This window comes from Eumetopias jubatus, unplaced genomic scaffold (assembly GCF_037043125.1).
Source record: "Eumetopias jubatus isolate StellerSeaLion01/CBP00866 unplaced genomic scaffold, mEumJub1_p1.0 scaffold_8, whole genome shotgun sequence".
NCBI lineage: Eukaryota > Metazoa > Chordata > Mammalia > Carnivora > Otariidae > Eumetopias > Eumetopias jubatus.
The window spans coordinates 121,794,029-121,820,856 of NW_028274814.1; the positions used below are offsets into that span (position 1 = coordinate 121,794,029).

Sequence of the window (26,828 nt, forward strand, 5' to 3'; positions counted from 1 at the left end):
CTGCAAGAGATTTATTTTGAACCCAAAGACATCCCCAGATTGAAAGTGAGGGGATGGAAGACCATGTACCATGTTAATGGACACCAAAAGAAAGCTGGGATGGCAATCCTTATATCAGACAAATTAGATTTTAAACCAAAGACTGTAATAAGAGATGAGGAAGGACACTATATCCTACTTAAAGGGTCTATCCAACAGAAAGATCTAACAGTTGTAAATATCTATGCCCCTAACATGGGAGCAGACAATTATATAAGCCAGTTAATAACAAAAGCAAAGAAACACATCAACAACAATACAATAATAGTGGGGGACTTTAACACCCCCTCACTGAAATGGACAGATCATCTAAGCAAAAGATTAACAAGGAAATAAAGACTTTAGGTGACACACTGGACCAAATGGACTTCACAGACATATTCAGAACATCCCATCCCAAAGCAAAAGAATACACATTCTTCTCTAGTGCCCATGGAACAGTTTCCAGAAGAGATCACATCCTAGGTCACAAATCAGGTCTCAGCCAGTACCAAAAGATTGGGATCATTCCCTGCGTATTTTCAGACCACAATGCTTTGAAACTAGAACTCCATCACAAGAGGAAAGTCGGAAAGAACTCAAATACATGGAGGCTAAAGAGCATCCTACTAAAGAATGAATGGGTCAACCAGGAAATTAAAGAAGAATTAAAAAATTCATGGAAACCAATGAAAATGAAAACACAACTGTCCAAAATCTTTGGGATACAGCAAAGGCAGTGCTAAGAGGAAAGTATATAGCAATACAAGCCTTTCTCAAGAAACCTAACCATACACCTAAAGGAGCTGGAGAAAAAACAGCAAATAAAGCCTAAACCCAGCAGGAGAAGAGAAATAATAAAGATCAGAACAGAAATCAAGGAAATAGAAACCAAAAGAACAGTAGAACAGATCAACAAAACTAGGAGCTGGTTCTTTGAAAGAATTAACAAGATTGATAAACCCCTGGCCAGACTTATCAAAAAGAAAAGAGAAATGACCCAAATCAACAAAATCATGAATGAAAGATGAGAGATAACAACACCAAAGAAATACCAACAAGTATAAGAATATATAATGAGCAACCATATGCCGGCAAATTAGATAATCTGGAAGAAATGGATGCATTCTGAGAGATGTATCGATTACCAAAACTGAACCAGGAAGAAATAGAAAACCTGAACAGACTCATAACCACCAAGGAAATTGAAGCAATAATCAAAAATCTCCCAACAAACAAGAGCCCAGGTCCAGATGGCTTCCCAGGGGAATTCTACCAAACATTTAAAGAAGAATTAATACCTATTCTTCTGAAACTGTTCCAAAAAATAGAAATGGAAGGAAAACTTCCAAACTTGTTTTATGAGGCCAGCATTACCTTGATCCCCAAACCAAAGACCCCATCAAAAAGGAGAATTACAGACCAATATTCTTGATGAACATGGATGCAAAAATTCTCACCAAAATACTAGCCAATAGGATCCAATAGGATAATTAAAAGGATTATTCACCACGACCAATTGGGATTTATCCCTGGGCTGCAAGGTTGGTTCAACATCCGCAAATCAATCAACGTAATACAATATATTAATAAAAGAAAGAACAAGAACCATATGATCCTCTCAATAGATGCAGAAAAAGCATTTGACAAAGTACAGCATCCTTTCTTGATCAAAACTCTTCAGAGTATAGGGATAGAGGGTGCATACCTCCATATCATAAAAGCCATCTATGAAAAACCCACAGCGAATATCATTCTCAATGGGGAAAAACTGAGAACTTTCCCCCTAAGGTCAGGAACATCGCAGGGATGTCCACTATCACCACTGCTATTCAACATAGTATTAGAAGTCCTAGCCACAGCAGTCAGACAACAAAAACAAATAAAAGGCATCCAAATTGGCAAGGAAGTCAAACTCTCACTCTTTGCAGATGATATGATACTTTATGTGGAAAACCCAAAAAAATTCCACCCCAAAACTGCTAGAACTCATATAGCAATTCAGTAAGTGGCAGAATATAAAATCAATGCACAGAAATCAGTGGCATTCCTATACACCGACAAGACAGAAGAAAGAGAATTTAAGGATTCGATCCCATTTACAATTGCACCCAAAACCATAAGATATCTAGGAATAAATCTAACTAAAGAGGCAAAGAATCTGTACTCAGCAAACTCTAGAATACTCATGAAAGAAATTGAGGAAGACACAAAGAAATGGAAAAACATTCCATGCTCATGGATTGGAAGAAAAAATATTATGAAGATGTCCATGCTTCCTAGAGCAATCTACACATTCAATGCAATCCCTATCAAAATACCATCCACTTTTTTCAAAGAAATAGATCAAATAATCCTAAAATTTGTGTGGAACCAGAAGAGACCCCAAATAGCCAGTGGAATGTTGAGAAAGAAAAGCAAAGCTGGTGGCATCACAATTCTGGACTTCCAGCTCTACTACAAAGCTGTCATCATCAAGACAGTATGGTACTGGCACAAAAACAGACCCATAGATCAATGGAACACAATAGAGAGCCCAGAAATGGACCCACAACTCTATGGTCAAAAGGGTATTTTTTTTTTAAATATACTTGAAACAAATCTATTTATCCTTATATCCATTTTCCTCATATTTTCTTGATATCTGAAGCATTAGATATTCTTTAAAGACAGACTTTAACGACCTGAATGCTTCCTTTATGTTGCTTCTTTTGTGACTTCCTACACTCCTCTTCTGTTCTCTAACAAATAAAATACTTACTAAAATTTGTGGAATTTTGGTTATTAGAAACTGTAGTTATTTATTAGTCAAAACTATTTCTATGTGAATTTATGAGCTCCTGACTAAGACAAACAAGGTAAATAAGTTGGACTCCTGTTTATTAGCCTATTTAGCAAGTCATTGCTTTTTAGGTTACATAATGGTATTAGTCATGGTCTGAAGCACTAGAACATGGGACTATTGGTAAATCCATTTCTCTTATTTCTAACAGCCTGTGTTTGTGACTGCTTTGATATGGGAGTGTTCAAGACTGGTAGGAGCATGGGTTGGAGTTGCGTCTTGAAAATGTAGTAGCTGTGTGACCTTGGGCAAATTATTCCTTCCCAGTGCACCTTGTTTTCAAAGGTAAAGGCTAAATGAGATGGTAAAGTACACACCCCAGAACCAGCCTATAGGTGGTATTGAATATTCTTATTTATTTTTTGTCATTGTTATTATGAGGTCTTTGGTTATTGAGCAGAACAAGGGCAGCTAGCCTTAGCAGAGGTTGAAAAGCAGCAGAACTTCTCCGTACTTATGCACAGTAGCTGGCCATGGGGTGGGAACCAAATAACCCATTTTAATTCCTGTTGAGAAGCTTGGTCTGAACTGTTAACTTCAGTGAGACAACCACATGCATGCATTAAAAAGTTCACTGTATGTGCAGTGCTTGACATGCTTGACAGTCACTGACATGCATGCTGGTGTCCCAAAGAACAGACCTGTGGCTCCCTTCTCGTTATTCAGTAGCTAGTTTCTGTATAAATGTCAATGTTCCTTTAACACATTATTATGGATGATACTAGTAATGGCTTCCATTTACTGAGTGCTGACTATTTGACAGCTAAGAGCTTTTCATGCATTATCTCATTTAGTCTTCATGGTTGTTCTGTGAGACTGTTATTATCACCCCTATTTTGTAGATGAGAAAACCAAGATTTAGAGAGATTCAGTGTTTCCTAATAAGAATTTGAATGCTGGTTTGCAGGACTCCATAATCTGGGCTTATAGCTTTCCTTGTAGCTCTATGGCCTTTGTTTCATAATTATCATGTAGCCTTAGTCATTCATTCAGCCTGCATTTATTGAGGGCCTGCCTACTTGGTACTAGGCACTGTTCTAGGTACTGGGTGATAGCATGCAGGTAAAAGTTCCTGCCCTTCTAAAGCTCACCTTCTATTATATTACTTGTGTTCATGTCCTTTCTAGAATGGGTGTCCTTATATGATAATGACTGTGTTGTATTCTTTTGAGTTCAGGGTGTAACTGAAATTTATTCAAGGCTAAGAATAATTCCTGAGCTTATAAAATAATTATTTCTACAAAAACACTGGATGCTATGTCCCACTCTGTTCATCAGGCTATCTTTTTATTTTAGCACTGGCTTTTTAGCCCTTCTAGACTCCTCAGGATTGGAGATGTTCTTAGTGATTATTTTAAAAAGCATTTGAAAGTTTATTATTGTTAGTGATAAAGCTACTTTTTGATGTCTTGTTTTCTTTGGCACCCTTAAATGTTCTATAGGTGTGTGGAACAGCATAAAAAAAAAAAGTCTTCTTTAGAGTATACCAAAAATACATGAGACAAATCTAGTATAAGAGGTTTAATTACTTCATAGAAGAAATAAAAGTATTCTGGTATAACTGAAAAATGATATAGCAGAGAAGTCCAACTGTGAGGGGGAAAATGATGTCTTTTTTCCTGTGATATCAAGAATATTAAATCCTTTTCTAAGAACGAATTATTATAATTTTAGAGAAGATGATATAAAGTATTTGTGTTGAGGGGCACCTGGGTGGCTCAGTCATTAAGCGTCTGCCTTCGGCTCAGGTCATGATCCCAGGGTCCTGGGATCAAGCCCCGCATCAGACTCCCTGGTCTCGCTGTCTCTCTGTTTCTCTGTCAAATAAATAAATAAAATCTTTAAAAAAAGTATTTGTGTTGAATATCCCTTTTTAGCCATGTGAAGCTGAAAATAATTTTAAATGCCCTTGGGTAGAGGCTAACATGTTTTATTCTTCACCTAGGAAGCCATCAGTAAATACTATGAAGTGTGTGGTATTTTAATAAAGTAATTGCCTTATTTTTTACATTGGAAATACAATTAAACCTTGTGGGTCCCCTAAGGAACAAATGGCTGTTAATATTTCTCATTTGTTTTAAAAGTCCTTTTTCCAAGAGGGAGGATCATTGGCAAATCAGCTGGCTGTTCTTTTTAGATTTTGACGTTGCTTCTCCTTGGGACCCTAATGCTGGGCTCTCTGATAACCAGTGCAAACTCCATGAATATCTTTCATTTCTCTAGAAGGAGGTGTGGATTTGCAAGGCTACCAGCTGGATATGCAAATACTACCTGACGGCCCAAAGAGTGATGTGGACTTTTCAGAGATTCTTAATGCAATACAAGAAAGTAAGTTTCCCTCAAATTTTAATGTGACCATGAAAGGAGAAACTATTCTAATACTTGGGAGGGATAATAAAACTAGAAACCTTAGATGCCAAGTTTAAAAAAAGTGTTGTAAAAGAGATACTGTGTAAAATAATTTTGAGGCCAGAAGAGATGGTTAGTGAAATGCAGGTTTAGTTTGTGAAACTCACCCACACAGTATTGGGGTCTTTGAAGAAGCCTGATGGAAGAACTCTAGTTCTATATTTAGTATACTATAATATTTAGTAAATTGCTAGGTACTATAATTTTTTTAGATTCCTTGATTAATCATAATCAAATTTTTGAGAATACTATTACTAGAATACTATTCCTTTGCTCAGATGTACAAGTAGTAAGAAGTAAGTGTTGATGCAGTAACCTGAAATCATAAATTTATTCTCCAAAATGGGTATCTCAAGTCACTGATGATGGGCTGTGACTTGAGAAGTGACCCCTCTCTTCTAAGCATTTTGATTAATCATTTATTCTTCTTATATTACTTTGTTTATAGTTTTTACTAAGAATTTCATCTTAATCAATACATTTACTCAAGTTGTAGATTTAACATTGAGAATGGATGATGTCGTATCATAGACTAAGTCATTAACATTCATGTTTCATTATCAGAGCTCTACTACTAGATAATGATACTCTTTTAAGATCAAATATTATGTTTGAAGGAGTTAGACCTGAAGAGCACTACAGGAAGAACCACTGTAATTTTTTGCTACTTTTAGTTTTGTGACACTGCATTTCTAATGCTAAACTTTTAATGAGCAATTTTAAGCATTTTCATAGCAGTTATCCCCTTTTGTCATCATACTGCTGCCCTCCTGACCTTCTGAAATAATTAATACTTCCACTTTATAGGTAGGACAACTGAGGGTGGGAGAAGTTACATACCAAGGTAATATGATCAAGAATGGAGGCCAGACTGGAATGGAGGGTCTCCTACCCTTCATTTAATTCCTTTCTGAATGTGCTCAGTATGGGGTTTAAACACATCAAGGAAAAGGATCCTGAAATTGAAGATGAGGCTGGTTCTAAGAGAAATACTTTTAATGAAAAAGACAAAAGGACCAGCTATTTGTTCTGCTTGGGCAATCCCTTAATATTAGGTTATGAATAAAAGAGAAAAAAATTCCCCAGGAGATTAAAAATCCAATTAATAGACATTGGAGAGAAAATGATTTTTTCATGGAAAGTTATAAAATTCTGTAATTACTTCATCTGATTTGAAAGATGATATATAGTGTTGAAAGGATTTTTAAAAAATTTTTAATAAGTGATAAAAGTTGTCTTCTCTGCTAGTGCAGGAGATAAAGTTAAAATTTTTTAGGGCTGCATGAACTTACATCAAAATGAATTAAATGTTTATGACTATTTTTACAGTAATTTTTGTTAGCATATCTTACTAAAGACACATTTGTATATAACTTTTATTGTTTAGAATGGTGAGCTCTTTGTGAACAAGTAGAAGTGCATGTTTATGAGTAGTTAATATTTAAGTTTAAAAATAAGAAAAGGGGAATATTATTTCACCTTAAAATGCAAATAAACTCTTTATAGGTTTAAGGATTTTCTAATACTTTGGAACTGTTTTCTTGTTAAAAAAAAATAGGTTTTATGCTAAGTAAGTTTGGGAAGCTGCCTACCTGGCCTAGGTCATTTCTGGTAGGAAAGATTTGGACCATTTATCTACCTTCAGTTTCACCCTAGATTCCAAATGTGATTCAGATATTTAACAAGTTAGTTGAAATTTCTAAGTATAAAAACATATAGTTTGGTTCTTAAAGGGACTGTACCTTAGATTATTATTTATAGGAAGCTTCAAGAGACCAAATTACAAAAATGTAAAAATAGATAGGATTTGGACATCAGAAAAATTCCTTCTCTCCTACAAACATTTTTGTTTAGATGATGGAAAGATTTCATTATTTTCTTGGAATTTTGTGGACATATAGGTATTATCTTTAATATCAAGCTGGGAGTGAGAGAGAATTTGAAAGAGTGTCTAAGGTAGGCCAGCCATTTATAGTAAGTTCTCTTCCCTTACTACCTCTTTTCTTAAAACAACCCTACAAGGAATAGTAGATGTGTTTTCTCCATTTTAAGGGTGAAAAAAATTGAGTATACCTCCCCAAGGCTATATGGTTAATATTTGATTGTCAATATTTAGTCATATGCTGGCCCTTGTTCTAATAAATAAAAGATTAAATAAACATGATTAGGAGAAGTGAACTACTCTGGATTTTTAAAAAAATATTCTTATTTTGTTATGTCTTAATGCAAGAATTCTTCCCCATGCTTCTACATTGTAAAATATGTTTACATTTTTTTCCTGTAGTGCTTATGCCCTAAAAAGGGCTTCATCTGTTCAAAAGAAGATGTCTTAGAGAGGCTAGCTATTTAAAAGTTGTTTCTCAACTTTCCCTATAACAGATGTACAACTTATAAAGAAGAAAAGTTATTTTATCCATTCACCCATTTCTCCATGTCACCTGTTGTGTGTCAGGCAATATATTATGCATAGAATCTTAAAGCAGTAGTGAACATTTTGGTGTACAGTTCAGTTCAAGAGAAATTAAAACACAGATCACATTTGTTTTATTGTTCAAAATGGAAACAACTTTTATTGCTTTCTAGGAGGAAAGCATTTCTATGTGGCAGTATAATATAAGGGTGTGTGTGTCTGTGTGTGTGTGTCTTCCTTGATGTAATTTTTCCCTCTCTCTATTCTAACCCATTGTACCCCATCCCAAGATGGTAGCTAGGTCCCCTAAACTCCTTTGTTTTAGCAGCGTTCTCTATTATCTGAAGTTCCTGGCTTTTGTTTTCTGAAAGTCTGGGCTTCTGAGTGGCTAATCCCTCATAAAAAGAAGCAGACACACAGAGATACCCATACAGACAGAGAGAGAAAAGGCATTTCCTGTCCAGTTCCCTTAGATTGTCCTGCAGTGGTAGCATGACTTCCCATGAGGTGGGGGGGAAGGGAGGGAATGGCTGGGTTGTGTGCTGGAGCCTGCACTTGAGCCACCTGAACAGCCAGCCTTGGCTAAGATTCTCCAGCCTGAGGAAGGAGCAGGTCTTCCATAATTCAGGGAACTTCAGGGATTCTGGGAAGGGGGCAGTCTCATCTTCCCGATTCTTTGTTGTATCTCTAGTACCTTAAACGGAGTACAGAGTATAGTAGCTGCTCAACAAATTTTTTTAATGAGTGAGTGAGTGAATGAATTCTACTCTAAACTTGCAAAGTGGGTGGCTCAGCAGTAGCAGTATGGTTTGGAGACCTGAGTGGTCTCTAAACATTCTGCTGTTTACAAAACCTCTGTCAAAACCTTTTACAGTCCTACATATGTGGGGTAGAGGAGTGGGAATGTCAATAATGACTGAAATTAATTGTCTAAATTGTGGTTGACCTGGTCTACTAGGCCAGTTGGAGTGGGGACTTAGATTTAACTTGATGTAATGATGAGTTTGTCTAGTAAGATTCATACCCTCTAAGTCCAAGGATTTTAGTGCCTACTGTATTAGGTACAATAATATCAATTAAAACAAAAATATCCTGCTTTTTTAGCCACCAGACTTTTAAAATCTGGACATTTTTGAGAAGTAGACATTTAGAAATATTTCATTCTGAAATTAGATTGAGAATCACATCTTAAAGCTCTGTAGTCCATGAAGCAGGTGTGTATGTGTATGTGCATTTATTATATCAGCAAACCATTAAAAAAGATATTATTCAAAAGCTATACTGAACCTTTTAATTCTTGCTTTAAATTATTACCAGTGCCCAGCTTTTTCTAGGGATCATTTCTCTCCCCTTCCACACTTTTTGTTGCCCACTCCTCCTGCTTTGTCCTTAGTTTTTCTTTTCTTGATTCCTAGTATATACAGATACAGACTGTGGGGACTCTCCAGTGGCATTCAAACCATGGCACATTATTGTGTTATAGTCCATTAGGTTCTAACGAAGGAAAGAGAGCAAAAAGCAAAGTGTTTGAAATGAGGACTTGGAGGTTGGAAGGATCGTTGTTATCCTGTGGTCGGACCCTCTGTGCTTGCACCTGTGTTTATGTAATCACAGTGGTGTTCCTGCTCTGGTGGAGCTCTGTGCTTCTGTGCCCACGGAGACTGAGTCATTTCTCAATGACATCCAGTGAGTCATTTTGAATCCAATTTCTTGAGCCCTGACTTCCAGTTTTATTTTTAATCCATATGGTCATGCTGTTTCAAAGGGGAAGATGGGGAAGAGGGAGGTGCTGACATATATTGAACATATAGTCTTGCCTGGCAACTCTGTGGTTGACCTTTTACCCATATTACTGTATTTAGTCTTAAATTCTATTTGCCTTAATTTCTACATCTGCTGAAGGGGGATAGTTCTAGTAAATCTATGTAAAGCCCTTAGTGTGGTGCCTGGCACATGGCAAATGCTGCATTAGTGTTGGCTGCTCCCTTGTCTTCATTCCTCTCAACAATCCTGTGTGGGACCATGGTATTATCCCCACTGAAAAGATAAAGACACTAAAGCTTGAATAAGTTAAATAACCCAATCTAAGAGCTAGTAGGTGTGAGGACTAGCATTTGAACCCAGGCTTGTCTGAATCCAGAGCTCATGCTCTTTCCAAAGAAGGGGAAGTTATGGTCAGGAGACTCTGAGGATCTTTAATGCAGAACATCATTGACTTCATTTCATGTTGTGAAAAGATAACCAAGGCTATTGAGCAAAGCTTGAATTAGGTACTTGGTTCTTCTCTAAGTATCATTCTCAGGTTGTTAAGAGGTACTGTTACTATCTGCCTTGTTGTAGAAGTAATCAAGGTGTCTGTCCTTTTCTTTAGAAGGAAGTTAGTAGCAAGAGAAGCTCTTCATGAGAAACATGCTGTCCCAGGAACAAGTTAATAATCTTTGCCCCATGACAGAGTGTCCTATGGATGCCCCATGCTATGGTCTATGCTCTGTTTTATAAACTGTATCATTACTGAGCCAGGAAATGCCAATGAAAAATTTTTAATGACCACATGTTTTTAATTTTTTAAATTTTTATTGTTATGTTAATTTTTAAATATTAAAATTTAATATTTTAATATTTGGCTCCCCAAGCCAAACATGATTTAAGAACAGTAGGATGCTTTCCACAGAAACAAGAAGCCAGCTAGAAACAGCATGGATTTAGGGGTCAGAACTGAGTTAGGTTTCATCTCTGTCCCTTACTAGCTGTATGGTCTTACTTAGTGTCTCTGAACCTGCCTTCTTTCTTATAATGCCCTTCTCCTAAGGTATTTTGAGGAAGAAAAGGGAAAACAGACCTGAAAATCCTTAATACACAGTTGGCTCTCAATAGCGCCCTTTCTTCTGTCCACCTTCCCACTTCATACTCAGTCTCTGGGTCTGAGAGAAACAGATACTTTGAAGCAATCCCACTAAGATAACTGGAATAAGAAAACAAATTGATAGAATCTTACAACTAGTTTTTATTTATTTAAAAATGGGCACTGAGCACCTCCTATTTGCTAGTCAGTTTTTGAGCTGCCTTGGGCCTTCACCTGGAAGAGACCATAGGGCTAGATATAAAGATGAACTTGTTATAAAACAGCCAGCTAAATGTTCAAATTAAGATATAAACAAGCTTTTTTGTTTCTTTTGATTCTAAATCATTTCTGAAGGTGTCCTTTTTTGTGTGTTTTCTAATGAGGCTTTGAGGTCAGTATGCAATATCTTCAGAATTCTGAATATCAGATGTAATAATTTGGAACTCGGGACAAAAATAGTAAAATGAGCTGGCACTCTGCAGGACAGATGTAGAAACCTGGATTACACTACACAGTCCTCTCATGTTCTCTTCAGTGACCTGTAATTTCACTTGATTTTCTCTGCATCAGAAAATAGAGATTAAATACTCCTGTGCTGTTAATGCCACTGGGTGGGGGGGGAAGGTTCTGCTGCATTTAAGGAATAGGAGAGTAAAAAGAGCAGTGAGTCGAGGTTTTGGTATTTATTTCTTACTCTCTAAAAGACACACTTACTGTTTATTTTCCCTGCCTTTATAGCACTGATTTGATTTCATCTACTCTAGCACCTAACCTAAATGTTGGCTCAGTGAACAAATGGCAGAATATCATTAATTTATTTGCTTATTTATTTGAGCCCTTGAAGTATATTTGTGGTCTTTTTCCCCTAGAGAATGAATAATGGCTAATAATCCAAGTGATTTTCACTGAATAAATAATTATAAGTATTTAATGAGTAGATTCAGTACTGTTGAGGTAAATTTGCCTTCCCATCACATAAAGTATGTCAGGATCACACTGCCTTCTGGTCCTCTGACTTCTCTGCTCCGTCTCTATTCTGGAATAACATAGCAAGTCAACCTACAGAACTCTCTTTCTTATGCTGAATTTGATGATTTACTCAGACTCTAGCAGGTTTTTGGTCTCACAGACAATATGAGGTTCTTGACTCTTGTGTAGCTGTTACATGTGAATCTTTGCTGTTCTGTTCCCTGGTCGTCTTAGGCTGAGTGCCTGCTATTTGTGAAGGAGAATCATTTGAGCCTCTCTCTTGCTTTCCAAATATGTGGTATCTACCTGTTGTGACTCAGCTTCCCAATTCTGTTCACAAAGCCCTCTCTGAGTTGATGCAGTGCAGGTCTGTTACTTGGGTTGCATGGAAGGTGAAGGGATCCATTAAAAGTAGCCTTGTTTGGATGTAGAGTATCTTTGTGACATCCATGCCATGGATGATAAGGCTCCAATCTCACCTTGGATGGATGTGAGGTGTGTGAGGACAGGGGCCATGTCTGCCACGTCTGGTACTTGACCTGACCTAACCCACCACAGTGTCCAGCCAAAGTGGGCACCCACTAAGTACTTGCTGAATAAACAGACTTTTTTCATTTTTTATTGTTATGTTAATCACCATACATCATTAGTTTTTGATATAGTGTTCCAAGATTCATTGTTTGTGCATAACACCCAGTACGTGCCCTCTTTAATACCCATCACCAAGCTAACCCATCCCCCCACCCTCCTCCCCTCTAGAACCCTGTTTGTTTTTCAGAGTCCATCGTCTCTCATGAATCGTCTGCCCCTCCGATTTACTCCTGTTCATTCTTCCCCTCTTGCTATCTTCTTCTTTTTTTTTCTTAACATATATTGCATTATTTGTTTCAGAAGTACAGATCTGTGATTCAACAGTCTTGCACAATTCAAAGCACTCACCATAGCACATACCCTCCCCAAGGTATCACCCAGCCACCCCATCCCTCCCACACCCCCACCACTCCAGCAACCCTCAGTTTGTTCCTGAGATTAAGAATTCCTCATATCAGTGAGGTCATATGATACATGTCTTTCTCTGATTGACTTATTTCACTCAGCATAACACCCTCCAGTTCCATCCACGTCGTTGCAAATGGCAAGATCTCATTCCTTTTGATGGCTGCATAATATTCCATGGTGTATATATACCACCTCTTCTTGATCCATTCATCTGTCGATGGACATCTTGGCTCTTTCCACAGTTTGGCTATTGTGGACATTGCTGCTATAAACATTGGGGTGCACGTACCCCTTTGGATCCCTACATTTATATCTTTGGGGTAAATACCCAGAAGTGCAATTGCTGGATTGAATGGTAGCTCTAATTTCAACTGTTTGAGGAACCTCCATACTGTTTTCCAGAGTGGTTGCACCAGCTTGCATTCCCACCAACAGTGTAGGAGGGTCCCCTTTCTCCGCATCCCCGCCAACATCTGTCGTTTCCTGACTTATTAATTTTAGCCATTCTGACTGGTGTGAGGTGGTATCTCATTGAGGTTTTGATTTGGATTTCCCTGGTGCTGACCGATGTTGAGCACTTTTTCATGTGTCTGTTGGCCATTTGGATGTCTTCTTTGGAAAAATGTCTGTTCGTGTCTTCTGCCCATTTCCTGATTGGATTATTTGTTCTTTGGGTGTTGAGTTTGATAAGTTCTTTATAGATTTTGGATACTAGCCCTTTATCTGATATGTCATTTGCAAATATTTTCTCCCATTCTGTCGGTTGTCTTTTGGTTTTGTGGACTGTTTCTTTTGCTGTGCAAAAGCTTTTTATCTTGATGAAATCCCAATAGTTCATTTTTGCCCTTGCTTCCCTTGCCTTCAGCGATGTTTCTAGGAAGAAGTTGCTGCGGCTGAGGTCGAAGAGGTTGCTGCCCGTGTTCTCCTATAGGATTTTGATGGACTCCTGTCTCACATTTAGGTCTTTCAACCATTTGGAGTCTATTTTTGTGTGTGGTGTAAGGAAATGATCCAGTTTCATTCTTCTCCATGTGACTGTCCAATTTTCCCAACACCATTTGTTGAAGAGACTGTCTTTTTTCCATTGGACATTCTTTCCTGCTTTGTTGAAGATAAGTTGACCATAGAGTTGAGGGTCCATTTCTGGGCTCTCGATTCTGTTCCATTCATCTATGTGTCTGTTTTTGTGCCAGTACCATACTGTCTTGATGATGACAGCTTTGTAATAGAGCTGGAAGTCCGGAATTGAGATGCCGCCAGCTTTGTTTTTCTTTTTCAACATTCCTCTGGCTATTCAGGGTCTTTTCTGGTTCCATACAAATTTTAGGATTATTTGTTCCATTTTTTTGAAGAAAGTGGTCGGTATTTTGATGGGGATTGCATTGAATGTGTAGATTGCTCTAGGAAGCATGGACATCTTCACAATATTTGTTCTTCCAATCCATGAACATGGAACGTTTTTCCATTTCTTTGTGTCTTCCTCAATTTCTTTCATGAGTATTTTATAGTTTTCTGAGTACAGATCCTTTGCCTCTTTGGTTAAATTTATTCCTAGGTGTCTTATGGTTTTGGGTGCAGTTGTAAATGGGATCGACTCCTTAATTTCTCTCTCTTCGGTCTTGTTGTTGGTGTATAGGAATGCCACTGATTTCTGTGCATCGATTTTATATCCTGCCACTTTACTGAATTCCTGTATGAGTTCTAGCAGTTGTGGGGTGGAGTCTTTTGGGTTTTCCACATAAAGTATCATATCATCTACAAAGAGTGAGAGTTTGACTTCCTCTTTACCGATTTGGATGCCTCTGATTTCTTTTTGTTGTCTGATTGCTGTGGCTAGGACTTCTAATACTATGTTGAATAGCAGTGGTGATAGTGGACATCCCTGCCACGTTCCTGACCTTAGGGGGAAAGCTCTCAGCTTTTCTCCATTGAGAATAATATTCGCTGTAGGTTTTTCATAGATGGCTTTTCTGATATTGAGGTATGTACCCTCTATCCCTATACTCTGAAGAGTTTTGATCAAGAAAGGATGCTGTACTTTGTCAAATGCTTTTTCTGCCTCTATTGAGAGGATCATATGGTTCTTGTTCTTTCTTTTGTTAATATATTGTATCACATTGATTGATTTGTGGATGTTGAACCAACCCTGCAGCCCAGGGATAAATCCCACTTGGTCATGGTGAACAATCCTTAAAGTACTCTTGGATCCTATTGGCTAGTATTTTGGTGAGAATTTTTGCATCCATGTTCATCAAGGATATTGGTCCGTAATTCTCCTTTTTGATGGGGTCTTTGTCTGGTTTTGGGATCAAGGAAATGCTGGCCTCATAAAATGAGTTTGGAAGTTCTCCTTCCATTTCCATTTTTTGGAACAGTTTCAGGAGAATAGGTATTAATTCTTCTTCAAATGTTTGGTAGGATTCCCCTGGGAAGCCATCTGGCCCTGGGCTTTTGTTTGTTGGGAGATTTTTGATGACTGCTTCAATTTCCTTAGTGGTTATAGGTCTGTTCAGGTTTTCTATTTCTTCCTGGTTCAATTTTGGTAGTTGATACATCTCCAGGAATGCATCCATTTCTTCCAGGTTATCTAATTTGCTGGCATAGAGTTGCTCATAATATATTCTTATAATTGTTTGTATTTCTTTGGTGTTGGTTGTGATCTCTCCTCTTTCATTCATGATTTTGTTGATTTGGGTCATTTCTCTTTTCTTTTTGATAAGTCTGGCCAGGGGTTTATCAATCTTGTTGATTCTTTCAAAGAACCAGCTCCTAGTTTCGTTGATCTGTTCTACTGTTCTTTTGGTTTCTATTTCCTTGATTTCTGCTCTGATCTTTATTATTTCTCTTCTCCTTCTGGGTTTAGGCTTTATTTGCTGTTCTTTCTCCAGCTCCTTTAGGTGTAGGGTTAGGTTGTGTATTTGAGACCTTTCTTGTTTCTTGAGAAAGGCTTGTATTGCTATGTACTTTCCTCTTAGGACCGCCTTTGCTGTATCCCAAAGATTTTGAACAGTTGTGTTTTCATTTTCATTGGTGTCCATGAATTTTTTAAATTCTTCTTTAATTTCCTGGTTGACCCATTCATTCTTTAGTAGGATGCTCTTTAGCCTCCATGTATTTGAGTTCTTTCTGACTTTCCTCTTGTGATTGAGTTCTAGTTTCAAAGCATTGTGGTCTGAAAATATGCAGGGAATATTCCCAATCTTTTGGTACCGGTTGAGACCTGATTTGTGACCTAGGATGTGATCAATTCTGGAGAATGTTCCATGGGCACTAGAGAAGAATGTGTATTCCGTTGCTTTGGGATGGAATGTTCTGAATATGTTTGTGAAGTCCATTTGGTCCAGTGTGTCATTTAAAGTCTTTATTTCCTTGTTGATCTTTTGCTTAGCTGATCTTTCCATTTCAGTCAGGGGGGTGTTAAAGTCCCCCACTATTATTGTATTGTTGTCAATTTGTTTCTTCACTTTTGTTATTAATTGCCTTATATAATTGGCTGCTCCCATGTTAGGGGCATAGATATTTACAATTGTTAGATCTTCTTGTTGGATAGACCCTTTAAATAGGATATAGTGTCCTTCCTCGTCTCTTATTACTGTCTTTGTTGTGAAATCTAATTTGTCTGATATAAGGATTGCCACCCCAGCTTTCTTTTGGTGTCCATTAGCATGGTACATGGTTTTCCACCCCCTCACTTTCAATGCGGGGGTGTCTTTGGGTCTAAAATGAGTCTCTTGCAGACAGCATATTGATGGGTCTTGTTTTTAATCCCATCTGATAGCCTATGTCTTTTGATTGGGGCATTTAGCCCATTTACATTCAGGGTAACTATTGAAAGGTATGAATTTAATGCCATTGTATTGCCTGTAAGGTGACTGTTACTGTATATTGTCTGTGTTCCTTTCTGATCTATGCTGCTTTTAGGCTCTTTCTTTGCTTAGAGGACCCCTTTCAATATTTCTTGTAGGGCTGGTTTCGTGTTTGCAAATTCCTTTAGTTTTTGTTTGTCCTGGAAGCTTTTTATCTCTCCTTCGATTTTCAATGACAGCGCAGCTGGATATAGTATTCTTGGCTGCATATTTTTCTCGTTTAGTGTTTTGAAGATATCATGCCAGTCCTTTCTGGCCTGCCAGGTCTCCTTGGATAGGTCTGTTGCCAATCTAATGTTTCTACCATTATAGATTACATATCTCTTCTCCCCCGAGCTCCTTTCAAGATTTTCTCTTTGTCTCTGAGACTCATAAGTTTTACTATTAGATGTCGGGGTGATGACCTATTTTTATTGATTTTGAGAGGGCTTCTCTGTGCCTGCTGGATTTTGATGCCTGTTTCCTTCCCCAAATTAGGGAAGTTCTCTGCTATAATTTCCTCCAATATACCTTCTGCCCCTCTCTCTCTTTCTTCTTCTTCTGGGATCCCAATGATTCTAATGTTGTTTCATCTTATCGTATCGCTTCTCTCTCGAATTCTGCCCTCGTGATCCAGTAGTTGTTTATCTCTCTTTTTCTCAGCTTCTTTATTTTCCATCATTTGGTGTTCTGTATCGCTAATTCTCTCTTCTGCCTCATTTATCCTAGCAGTTAGTGCCCCCATTTTTAATTGCACCTCATTAATAGCCTTTTTGATTTCAACTTGGTTAGATTTTAGTTCTTTTATTTCTCTAGGAAGGGTGTCTCTAATAACTTCCATGCTTTTTTCAAGCCCAGCTAGTATCTTTAAAATCATGATTCTGAACTCTAGGTCCAACATCGTACTAATGTCTGTACTGAGTAGGTCCCTGGCAGATGGTACTACCTCTTGTTCTTTTTGCTGAGATGATTTTTTTTCTTCTTGTCATTTTGTCCAGAGGAGAATGGATGAATGAGAGAACAAAATGCTAACAGGTTAACATCGTCTCCAGAAAATATACTCTAAACAAATCAGAAAAGACCTGAAACCAGGGGAAAAGAAAGGGAAAGAAAGAAAAAAGAAAGAGAAAAAAAAAGAAAAAGAAAAAGATAAAAACAATCAAAATCAGAACAAAACAAATAAAACAGAATATGATCATATATGATCAGGCTAGTGTATAGATCAGTGCCATACACTAGAATTTGGGTGTATTTTGGTCTGTTAGAAGAAAGTGCCTCCTATAATTTTAAAGAAAGAAAGACTTATATATGTACAAAATAAGGGTTGATACAATGAAGGGATGGAATATGACTGTAAAGATGTAAATTACAAAAGATTTTATAAAAGGAATTGATAAGATAAGAAGTTTGAAAAAAGAAAGAAGATTTAAAAAAAGAAAGAAAAAAGAGAATGTGATCAGGCAAGAGACTAGAACAAAGCCATACACTAATGATTTAGGGTATATTTTGATCTGTTAGAAGAAACTGTATCTCAAAGTTTTAAAGAGAGAAAAATATATATATGCCAAAAATAAGGGTAACTACTATGAGGGGATAGAATATGACTCTAAAAATGAAAAATAAAAATGTTTTTTTAAAAAAGGGATTGATAAGATGTTAGTTGAAAAAGGGAAAAAGAAAAATTAAAAAAAAACAGTTAAAAAAATTGTCTTTGAAAGACTGATGAATCATGGTGAAAAAGCCATGAATTCTATGTGCAGTATTCTCCTAGTGCTGGAGATCTCCCGTTCTCCTTGATCGGTAAACTCGGTCTTGGCTGGCTGTTCGCTGATCTTCTGGGGGAGGGGCCTGTTGCTGTGGTTCCCAAATGTCTTTGCCCGCGGGGGAATTGCCCCGCCCTTGTCAGTCCGGGCTAAGCAATCTGCTTGGGTTTGCTCTTGGGAGCTTTTGTTCCCTGCATGCTCTCGATACAGCTTTGGAGGACAAGAGTGAAAATGGTGGCCTCCCAGTCTCCGCCCGGAGGAGCCAAGAACTTGGGGCACTGCTCCTCCGTGCGCCCCCAGAGAAAAGCAGTCACTCCCGTGTCCCCAGTCTCTGGCTGCACTCCGTGCTCTCCCAGCCTGTGACCGAGCATTTCTATCTCTGGCACCCAACCCCGTGTGGAGTCTCCAAACCCAGCAGATCCCTGCGGTGTGCTCCTGAGCCGCTCCTCCCCGGGGGAGGAAGGGGAGTCTCCCCGGATCTGCCGCTTGTTGGGTCCCTGCTGGAGGAGCAGTGGCCCGACTGGGCCGCAGATCACACTTTATGGCAACCCCGAGCTGAGAGCCCGCTCCTCGGCTCCGTCTCTGCAGCCGGCTTCCCCGCTCCGATCCCTGAGAGCTCTGCTGCACTCAGGCACCCCCGGTCTTTCTGTGACCCTGAGGGTCCTGAGACCACACTGTCCCGCGAGGGTTCCATCTCCTGCTTAGCCACTGGAGCGACATCCCTCAGAGGAGCCGACCCCCAAAAGTTCCGATTTTGTGCTCTGCGGCTCTATTACTTGCCAGAAGCGGCCGATGGAGGCCCCCTCCCCCCGCCGTCTATCCTCCCGAATATCGCCTTGGATTCACTTCTCCGCACGTCCTACCTTCCAGTAAGTGGTCGCTTTTCTCTTCAGAGAGTTGCTGCTATTCTTTTCTTTGATCTCCTGTTGAGTTCGTAGGTGTTCACAATGGTTTGATCCCTATTCATTTGAATTTCTGAGACCAGACGAAATCCAGGTCTCCTACTCCTCCACCATCTTGCTCCTGCCTCGAGAATGAGTTCTTAGAAGTAATAAGTGAAAGTACTTTATGCTAAAGAAGTAAGTGAAAGAAAACTAAACAAACATAACACCTCCTCTTGTCATTGAAGGCAGATTTTATTCATATTATGGAGGTACTTTACTTTGCTTCACATTGTCCTTGATCTTGCCTAATCAAGACACTCTTTAATCAAACATGTTTTACATCTGACATCTTTTTCTCTTAGGAAATAATATACCTATCATTCAAGGTGTTATTGAAACAATGAACAAATATGAAGCCAAAGAGAGGTGTCTTCTATTTTGGTATTGCTTTTAAGATCCCAAATTCTTAACCCCACTTGTAATGTATTTATTTTGGTTTTAGTGGCCAAGGATGTCAATATTCTTTTTGATGAATTAGAAGCTGTCAACAGCCCTTGCAAAGATGATGATTCTCTGCTTCACCCCGGAAACCTAACCAGTACTTCAGATGATGCTAGCAGATTGGAAGCAGGAGGAGAGGTAAGTGTATGATTTCTTAAAAGTACAATATTTCATCCAGGTGGGAACCTGTGAAGCATATTCCAGGGGATTATTTAAAGTCGTCATCTCATTGAACTGTAGGTTTCCAGAAAACAAGGGGCAGGTCTTAATATTCTTTTGATTTCCTCCATAGGTCTAGCACATTTCAGGGATCCTGAATCTACCTATGTTTAAAACAAACTTTCACTAAGTGATGTATTTCCCTTCTTATACCTAGAGACATTTCATTTATATAAAGGGAGATACTTAAAATCACTTGTCATTTTATGATAGTCTGCATTCTGAGTGTCACTAGTAGAAAGAAAGCTTTACAAGCGTGAACTTCCTTGTATAAATCCCCCAGCGCATACAACAGTGACACAAGAGGAACCAGCTTTCAGTAGTTTCTGTTTGCCCTCTGTAATCTGAAAACTCATTGCAATTGTAAATAGATCCATCTGTTCATATGTCGTTTTGGAAGAAAAGTCTTTTGTTAGGGGCATTCACTCTTGCTTAGAGTTTGTCTCAGTGGAGTTTAATAGCTTCTTTGTATATGCGGTAGGTGTAGGTAATAGGAACACAAAATAAGAGTCTGTTATTGCATAGTCCTCCTGTACTTATTATTTCAGAGCCAGTTAACCATTGACAGGATGACACCTGTGAACAGGAAAAATTGTTTACTTCTCCCAAACTTCCCAGACTTCTTTCTGCCAACACCATATGCTACTGTCCAAGCATTTTTTTTTAAACCTCATTCCTTTGTCATCTCTTCACACAGTTACCTTGAGTGCCATGATTTGACTTAAAGGAGCTATCTCAAAAGGGACCTCAAAGAGCACCTAGTCTTATCTCCTTAACTTACAGATAAGGAAACAGTCTCAGGAGGGTTAAGGCTTTGCTAACCCCCCTCATGATGCCGTGGCTGAGACCTTGTTTTTGCAGACAGATGCTGATGTGCTAAATCTACAGAGTAGTTCCCTTGCTTGGCAAATAATTGTTAAGAAAGTGTTTATTTGGGTAGGTTTCTGAGTACCTCTTAAAGCAAAAACCAAAAAAATAATCAGTGAGGATTGATCATCTATTGCGAATGTCTGCACCAAGGCATGGGATGTGACATTTCCATCCCTCTGGCTGATATTTTCCCTTTTGGATGAGGTGGCATACATGGCACTTACGCAAGAATGTACATTCTAGCAATGACCTTGGAGGTCTGGTGTGTTTGCCTCCCATACACCACTACTTGAAAACTGATGTAAACTGGGCCTATAGAAAAGGCAACCACCCCCCTACCCCCGTGTCCACTTGCTAGGTTCATAGACATGTTTTTGAAGTCTATCAGCCTGAGAAACTGGGCTCTAGCCTAACCAGCCTGTACTTGATGGTCTCTTTCAGTGTTGTGCATGATTATAACAAGCCTATGGAGCCTGGAAGAAAATTATACCTACTATTTTGTTCTTTAATTTTTATATATGTAGTCACTACAAAATAATACTTATAACTTACATGTAAGTTTTGAAGCATAATAATAAAATGAACACCTTAAACTACCATCTAACTGATGAACTAAGATGATATTTTTCAAATTATGATGGCAACCTAGTTGTGGGTTACTAACTCCAATTATTTTTAGTGAAATGGAAAATTAATATTAGCATGTGTGCAAGTAGAAAGGATAAGTATCATCTTGTGAAACTTTTGTCTCAGATCCTTGGTATGTTTACATATGCACACAGATATCACAAAGTAAAATGTTTTCTTATTGTGGGCAAAATTTTTGAGGAATGTTGAACTAGCATAATACTAAAACCACCAAAGCTACTTTTAATCCCATCCCTCTACCATATTCCTGAATTTTTGTTTTTTTATTCTCTCGCTCTAAAAATAGCTTTACCATGCACATACATAGCCTTAAAAACTTCTTTCTAGATACATTTTATTTTGTGCTTTATTAAAAATCATGTAATATGAAGTCTTCTCTTGTTCTTTTTCTGTCTATATTGTTTTAGGATATGTACTTACTATTAGATGTAACTGTAGTTCATTCATTTTTACTGCTATTCCACTGTATGACTTGTCCCACAATTAATTTACCTATTTGCCTGTCCGTGAACATTTGAATTGATTCACATTTTTTATTTTCTACTCTTATGAGCAGTGCTGCTATAGATAGTCATATACATGTCTCCAAGTTGCTTTAATAAGGATTTTTCTTGCCAGTGTGTTTTCCAGAGTAAGTATATCAGTTTTCACTCTCACTTTTAGAATATGATCATTCTCAGTTGTCCCACATCCTTGCCAACATTTGGTGTTATTGTTAGGTGTCTTAAGTTTTGTCCACTTCGCTCAATTCTTTTTCCAATTTTTATTTTTCTTCCCTACTGTTTACATTTTTCATTAATAAAAATATAATTTTGGTAAAACACAATGAAAAAATCATTTACTTTTAATTCTTTAATACTACCTCAGGCTCATTTTTATGAGTGTCTTAAACTGGTTTCTTTCTCTCTGTGTGCAGACAGTGCCAGAAAAAAACAAATCAAATGGACTTTACTTCAGAGATGGAAAGTGTCGAATTGACTATATTCTTGTGTACAGAAAATCCAACCCACAGACCGAAAAGAGAGAAGTATTTGAAAGAAATATTAGAGCAGAAGGATTACAAATGGAGAAAGAGGTAAATAGTTTGCTTGGTTGAGAAGAAACACAAATACGCATCTATTCATATTGAGAGGCAATTTAAAAATAAGCCATTATGTTATGTTCGTTATGTTAACAGAACATTTCATTTGGTCAGAATTTGCCAATCTGCAGTGTTTGGGAAATGTTCCAATACTTAATTTTTCGAAGCACAGTTTGCCTTTGAGAGCATTTTAATGCCAAAAGATTCCATGAAAATCAAAATACTCTTATTTCAGTTAAATGAATTGTTTCAGAGTGTTATGATTTATCTGACTTCCTAGGTCTACAGTTTCTCTGTGTGAATGGAGGGTTCTATTACATGGATTTAAGAAATCTTTGGATAAAATGCAATCATTCCACTCTGGAGCCTCTTTTTACATTTCAGGAAACATAATGAGCTTGGGCATCCTCACATACCAGGAGAGACTGTCTGGCTGATTTGGCCAAAATGATTCCATTTTAAGAGACATTCCGGTGTCTTTTTATCAGGTTCCATAACGCAAGGGTTACCTTGCCAGTGTTTTTGTTCTCTCTCCTTCTTCTTTCTCTGTATAGGGATTTTTAAAGAAAAATTACTAAGGAAGGTACCAGAGGCCCAGCCACACCTCTGGCCCACAATGAGATTATTGTGTACCCCAAAATACCATGCACATTTATAGAACTTGGCCCTGTTAGCTAGATTACATAACTCTTCTTACATTTTCCTTAAACATTTTGCAAAGCTTCTGGAGCTTTTCATAGTCAATGAGAAGAACATATTGGCAGTTAAAAATGTTTGCTTCTGATTCTGCTTCTCAAGGTTGAGGGGATAGATCTTTGAAATCAGAAATCCATGTTCTTCTTTGTATGGCACACACGGATTGCATGCTGATCTTAAGACACTTTAGATATGTAGGATTTTTCCAGATCTGTTAGACTGACCTCAACTCTTGAGCATTTATGAAACAGAGCAGTATTTTTCTGGAACATCTCCAAAAAGAGAATTAGGAAAATGGCAAGGGGCGCCTGAGTGGCTCCATCGGTTGAGCATCTGACTCTTGATTTCAACTCAGGTCGTGATCTCAGGGTCCTGAAATCGAGCCCGGCGTCTGGCTCCTTGCTCGGTGCAGTCTGCTTCTCTCCCTTTCTCTCCCTCTTCTTCTGCCCCTCCTCCTGTGAGCACACCCTCTCTCACTCTTTCTCTCTTGCTCTCTCTCTCTCCAATAAATAAATCTAAAAAAAAAAAAAAATGACAAGATGATTGTGGCCATAACAGGTTCTCCTTCTCAGGAAAGTGAATCCGGGTTTCTCCAAAGACTGTCTCAGCTGGAGGTTTCCTTGGAGCAACACACAGAGTTAAATACTTTGTTTCCACTTTTGTGGGGTTCCAGGAAATCTTTGTTCTACCCATAGAACATAGCTTTGATAAATCTTCTTCTTTAAGTGTTTATTGAGACAACTGTATACTCTTTTCTTAACATTGGTAGTGCATTAATATTTTTATTTTTTTTAAGATTTTATTTATTTGACAGAGAGAGAGCGGAAGCAGGCACAGCAACAGGCAGAGGGAGTGGGAGAAGCAGGCTTCCTGCTGAGCAGAGATTCCCAACGCAGGACTTGAACCCAGGACCCTGGGATCATGACCTGAGCCAAAGGCAGATGCTTAACTGACTGAGCCACCCAGGCACCCCTAATATTTTTATCCTTAAAAATCATTCCTTTACCTTTTATTCTTATTCCTTATTCAGAATTTTTATATAAAGCAGTGTGAATTGCCACCTGATCCTAAATAATGAAAGTCCTTCTTCTGATCCATTCTGATTCTGTCAGAGTCTTAATTCCCATCAAAACTATGTAGCTTTGTTCAGTTACTGAGAGATTTCTATTTTAAGCTTCGTAACTATGTTCTCCATTCCTGGGGTTTCTTCTGCCTAGATCATTTTAATGCCATTTTATGACTTATTAGTTAAAACTCAAAAAGTTCAATACTTTTCTGAATAAGACCCAATACTACAGAGATTGCAAATCTCCTATGTGTCTCTTAAAATATCGTCTGTGCTCCAGTATTCATCTACTGGAATTAAAGCAGGCAGCAGAGAACTGTGTTGCCTTTTGTTACCCAGTTTTGCTGACCATGGTGTGCCAGATTATTGCTGTATGATTTTGATTGTTTACAAGATAATTTTGTTTGGTTGTGACTTCTTGAAATTTTAATAGCTAGGTATTTGTTTAATGTATATTAGAAAAAAATAGCAGTTAGAAAAAGGGTTATGTCACCATATAGAAAACTTCATAAAAACTTATCTAAGCATTTCTTCCTCCTTTTCCCTCCAAGACTTCTCTGGATGGCAGCTTTCCTATTTCTCCTTTTTCCCCACAATCCTCTATCCGCTACCAACAGCAAGTTTTTCCTCTTTCTGGAACCTTTGTTCTCAGCAGCCCTTCCCACTGCCCAGCTCCAGTCTTTTGCATACGTGGCGTAATTGGCCCTAATTCAGCCTCTGAGCTCTGCTCTGTGTTTTCATGGCCACAGCAGGCTCAGCAAGGAGAGTCTTTGCAGGTTCTTCTCTGCCTGAGAGGTAGCAGGCAATTATAGATAAATTAATTTTTTCCTGTCACAAATAATTAAAATAGAATGTCCCTTACTTGAACAATAAACTTGTATCTACATTGTGTTATTAGATTTAGAAGCCATCAAAAGCACTCTTATTTAAATCAAGTGTTTTATAAACAGCCACAGCCAAGAGACCATAATACCAATAGCTATTTCAGCTTCCAGAAGTTACTTCACTCTTTTACACAGAAAACAAAGAACTTAGTTCAAGGTGGAAAACAAAAAAGAAAACCCAGAAAGCTACTATGAATCCATATATATCTGAGATGATTAACACTAAATACATTGTATGATTAGTGTTTTTTCTTCATTAGCTGTGTGTCATGATGCCCAACAATTAATGGGAAACATGTTTCACAGACTTAGAGGGTTTGCCTTCAAAAGGGTAAAGACAGGCTCTGTAGTTGAACATTTTGACAATAAGAGAATTGTTATCTCTTTTAACACTGAATTTCAAGAAACAACTAGGAGAATCTTTAATTCATGATAAAAGTGAAGACATAGTCAAATTTAATCTTCCCTAAAAAAAAACTTTACCCCTGCCTGATTAGTCAGCAGCTAAGTGCTTGCTTTTGGTACCCTGGGTCTTTAATATTCTGTAACTCATCTTTCATATTAGCCCAGAGAAAGCAGTCTACAGCAAAATTCCCAAGTGAAGTATCATTAAGTCCAAATGATCTGCTTCTTAGTGTCTATTTGAGGAAATCCCCCTTTTGAAAGGTAAACTCATATTTACTTATATTTTCCATTTCAGATTTTTTTTTTTCATTTTAAATTTTACGTTCATCATTGGCATTTTGGTACCTATTTTGAAATGCTTATCATCAATAAGAAGTTTATCTTTTCCTTTATGTAAATAATCAAATTGTGGGTGACTTTTGAATTGCTTGGAATGTGTGGGTAGTAGTTGTATTAATGAAGTGCTCTTTCTCTTTAGACCCACACAGAACATGGGGGGGAAACCTCTATCATTAGTCTTTACAAAATAACTATATTAGATGAATCATGCCATTTTGATGATAGTTAATTCATTCATCAAACACGCACACTCCCTCTAGGCCAGGCACTGCTTCAAGTACTAGGAACTCAGCAGTAAATAAAACAGACCGAAAGCCCTTTTCTATTGGAACTTAAGCACAAAATTAAAAGTAAATATATATAAAATATCAATAAACATTATGGGGAAGAAAGTAAAGCAGGAAGTGTTGGAAGGGATTTGTAATTTTGTAGAAGTTGACAAGGGTAGGCCTCTCTTCCATGAAAAGGGAAGAGTAAGTTCAAAGGCACTGAGGCAGAAGCTTCCCTAGTGTGTTCATGGAACAGGAAGGAGGCCAATATGACAGTAGTCACTGAGCAAGGTGGAGAATAGTGAGAAATTACTCCAGAGAGACAATGGAAGACAGAGGACATCAGGCCTAGTGGTCACTGGGAAACTTTAGCTTTTCTGAGTGACAAGGACATCCTTGGACAGTTTTGCGCAGAGGCATGACCAGATCTGGTTTCTGTTTTATTAGGGTCACTTGGGTTGCCTGGTGATTTTGTTTGTTTGTTTTAAAGATTTTTTTTAATTTATTTGAGAGAGAATGAGAGAGAGAGAGAGAGCACATGAGAGGGGGGAGGGTCAGAGGGAGAAGCAGACTCCCTGCTGAGCAGGGAGCCCGATGTGGGACTCGATCCCGGGACTCCAGGAACATGACCTGAGCCGAAGACAGTCACTTAACCAACTGAGCCACCCAGGCGCCCCTAGTTGCCTGGTGATTTTGCTATGGAAAGGGGAGTCATGGCAAGGGCAGAAGCAGGGAGATTCATTAGGAGATTTGTTGTGAGAATCCTGGAAAGAGAGGATGGTGGGTTGGTCAAGCACACAGCAGAGATGTTGAGAAGAGTAGAAAGTAGACCTTATGGGAATTTCAGACACTTTGAGTGATGCAAGAGA

The 26,828-nt window shown here is 38.1% G+C and overlaps 1 protein-coding gene across 1 annotated transcript in view; it reads left to right on the forward strand.

Moving 5' to 3' along the window:
* The window catches only part of ANO4 (anoctamin 4), a 443,661-nt gene that overhangs the window by 218,322 nt on the left and 198,511 nt on the right, over positions 1 to 26,828 (forward strand). The window contains exons 5-7 of the mRNA XM_088025667.1: positions 5,084 to 5,188; positions 19,484 to 19,620; positions 22,136 to 22,294. Coding sequence (XP_087881793.1) covers positions 5,084 to 5,188; positions 19,484 to 19,620; positions 22,136 to 22,294 — 401 coding nt within the window. The remainder of the gene's footprint in view (positions 1 to 5,083; positions 5,189 to 19,483; positions 19,621 to 22,135; positions 22,295 to 26,828) is intronic.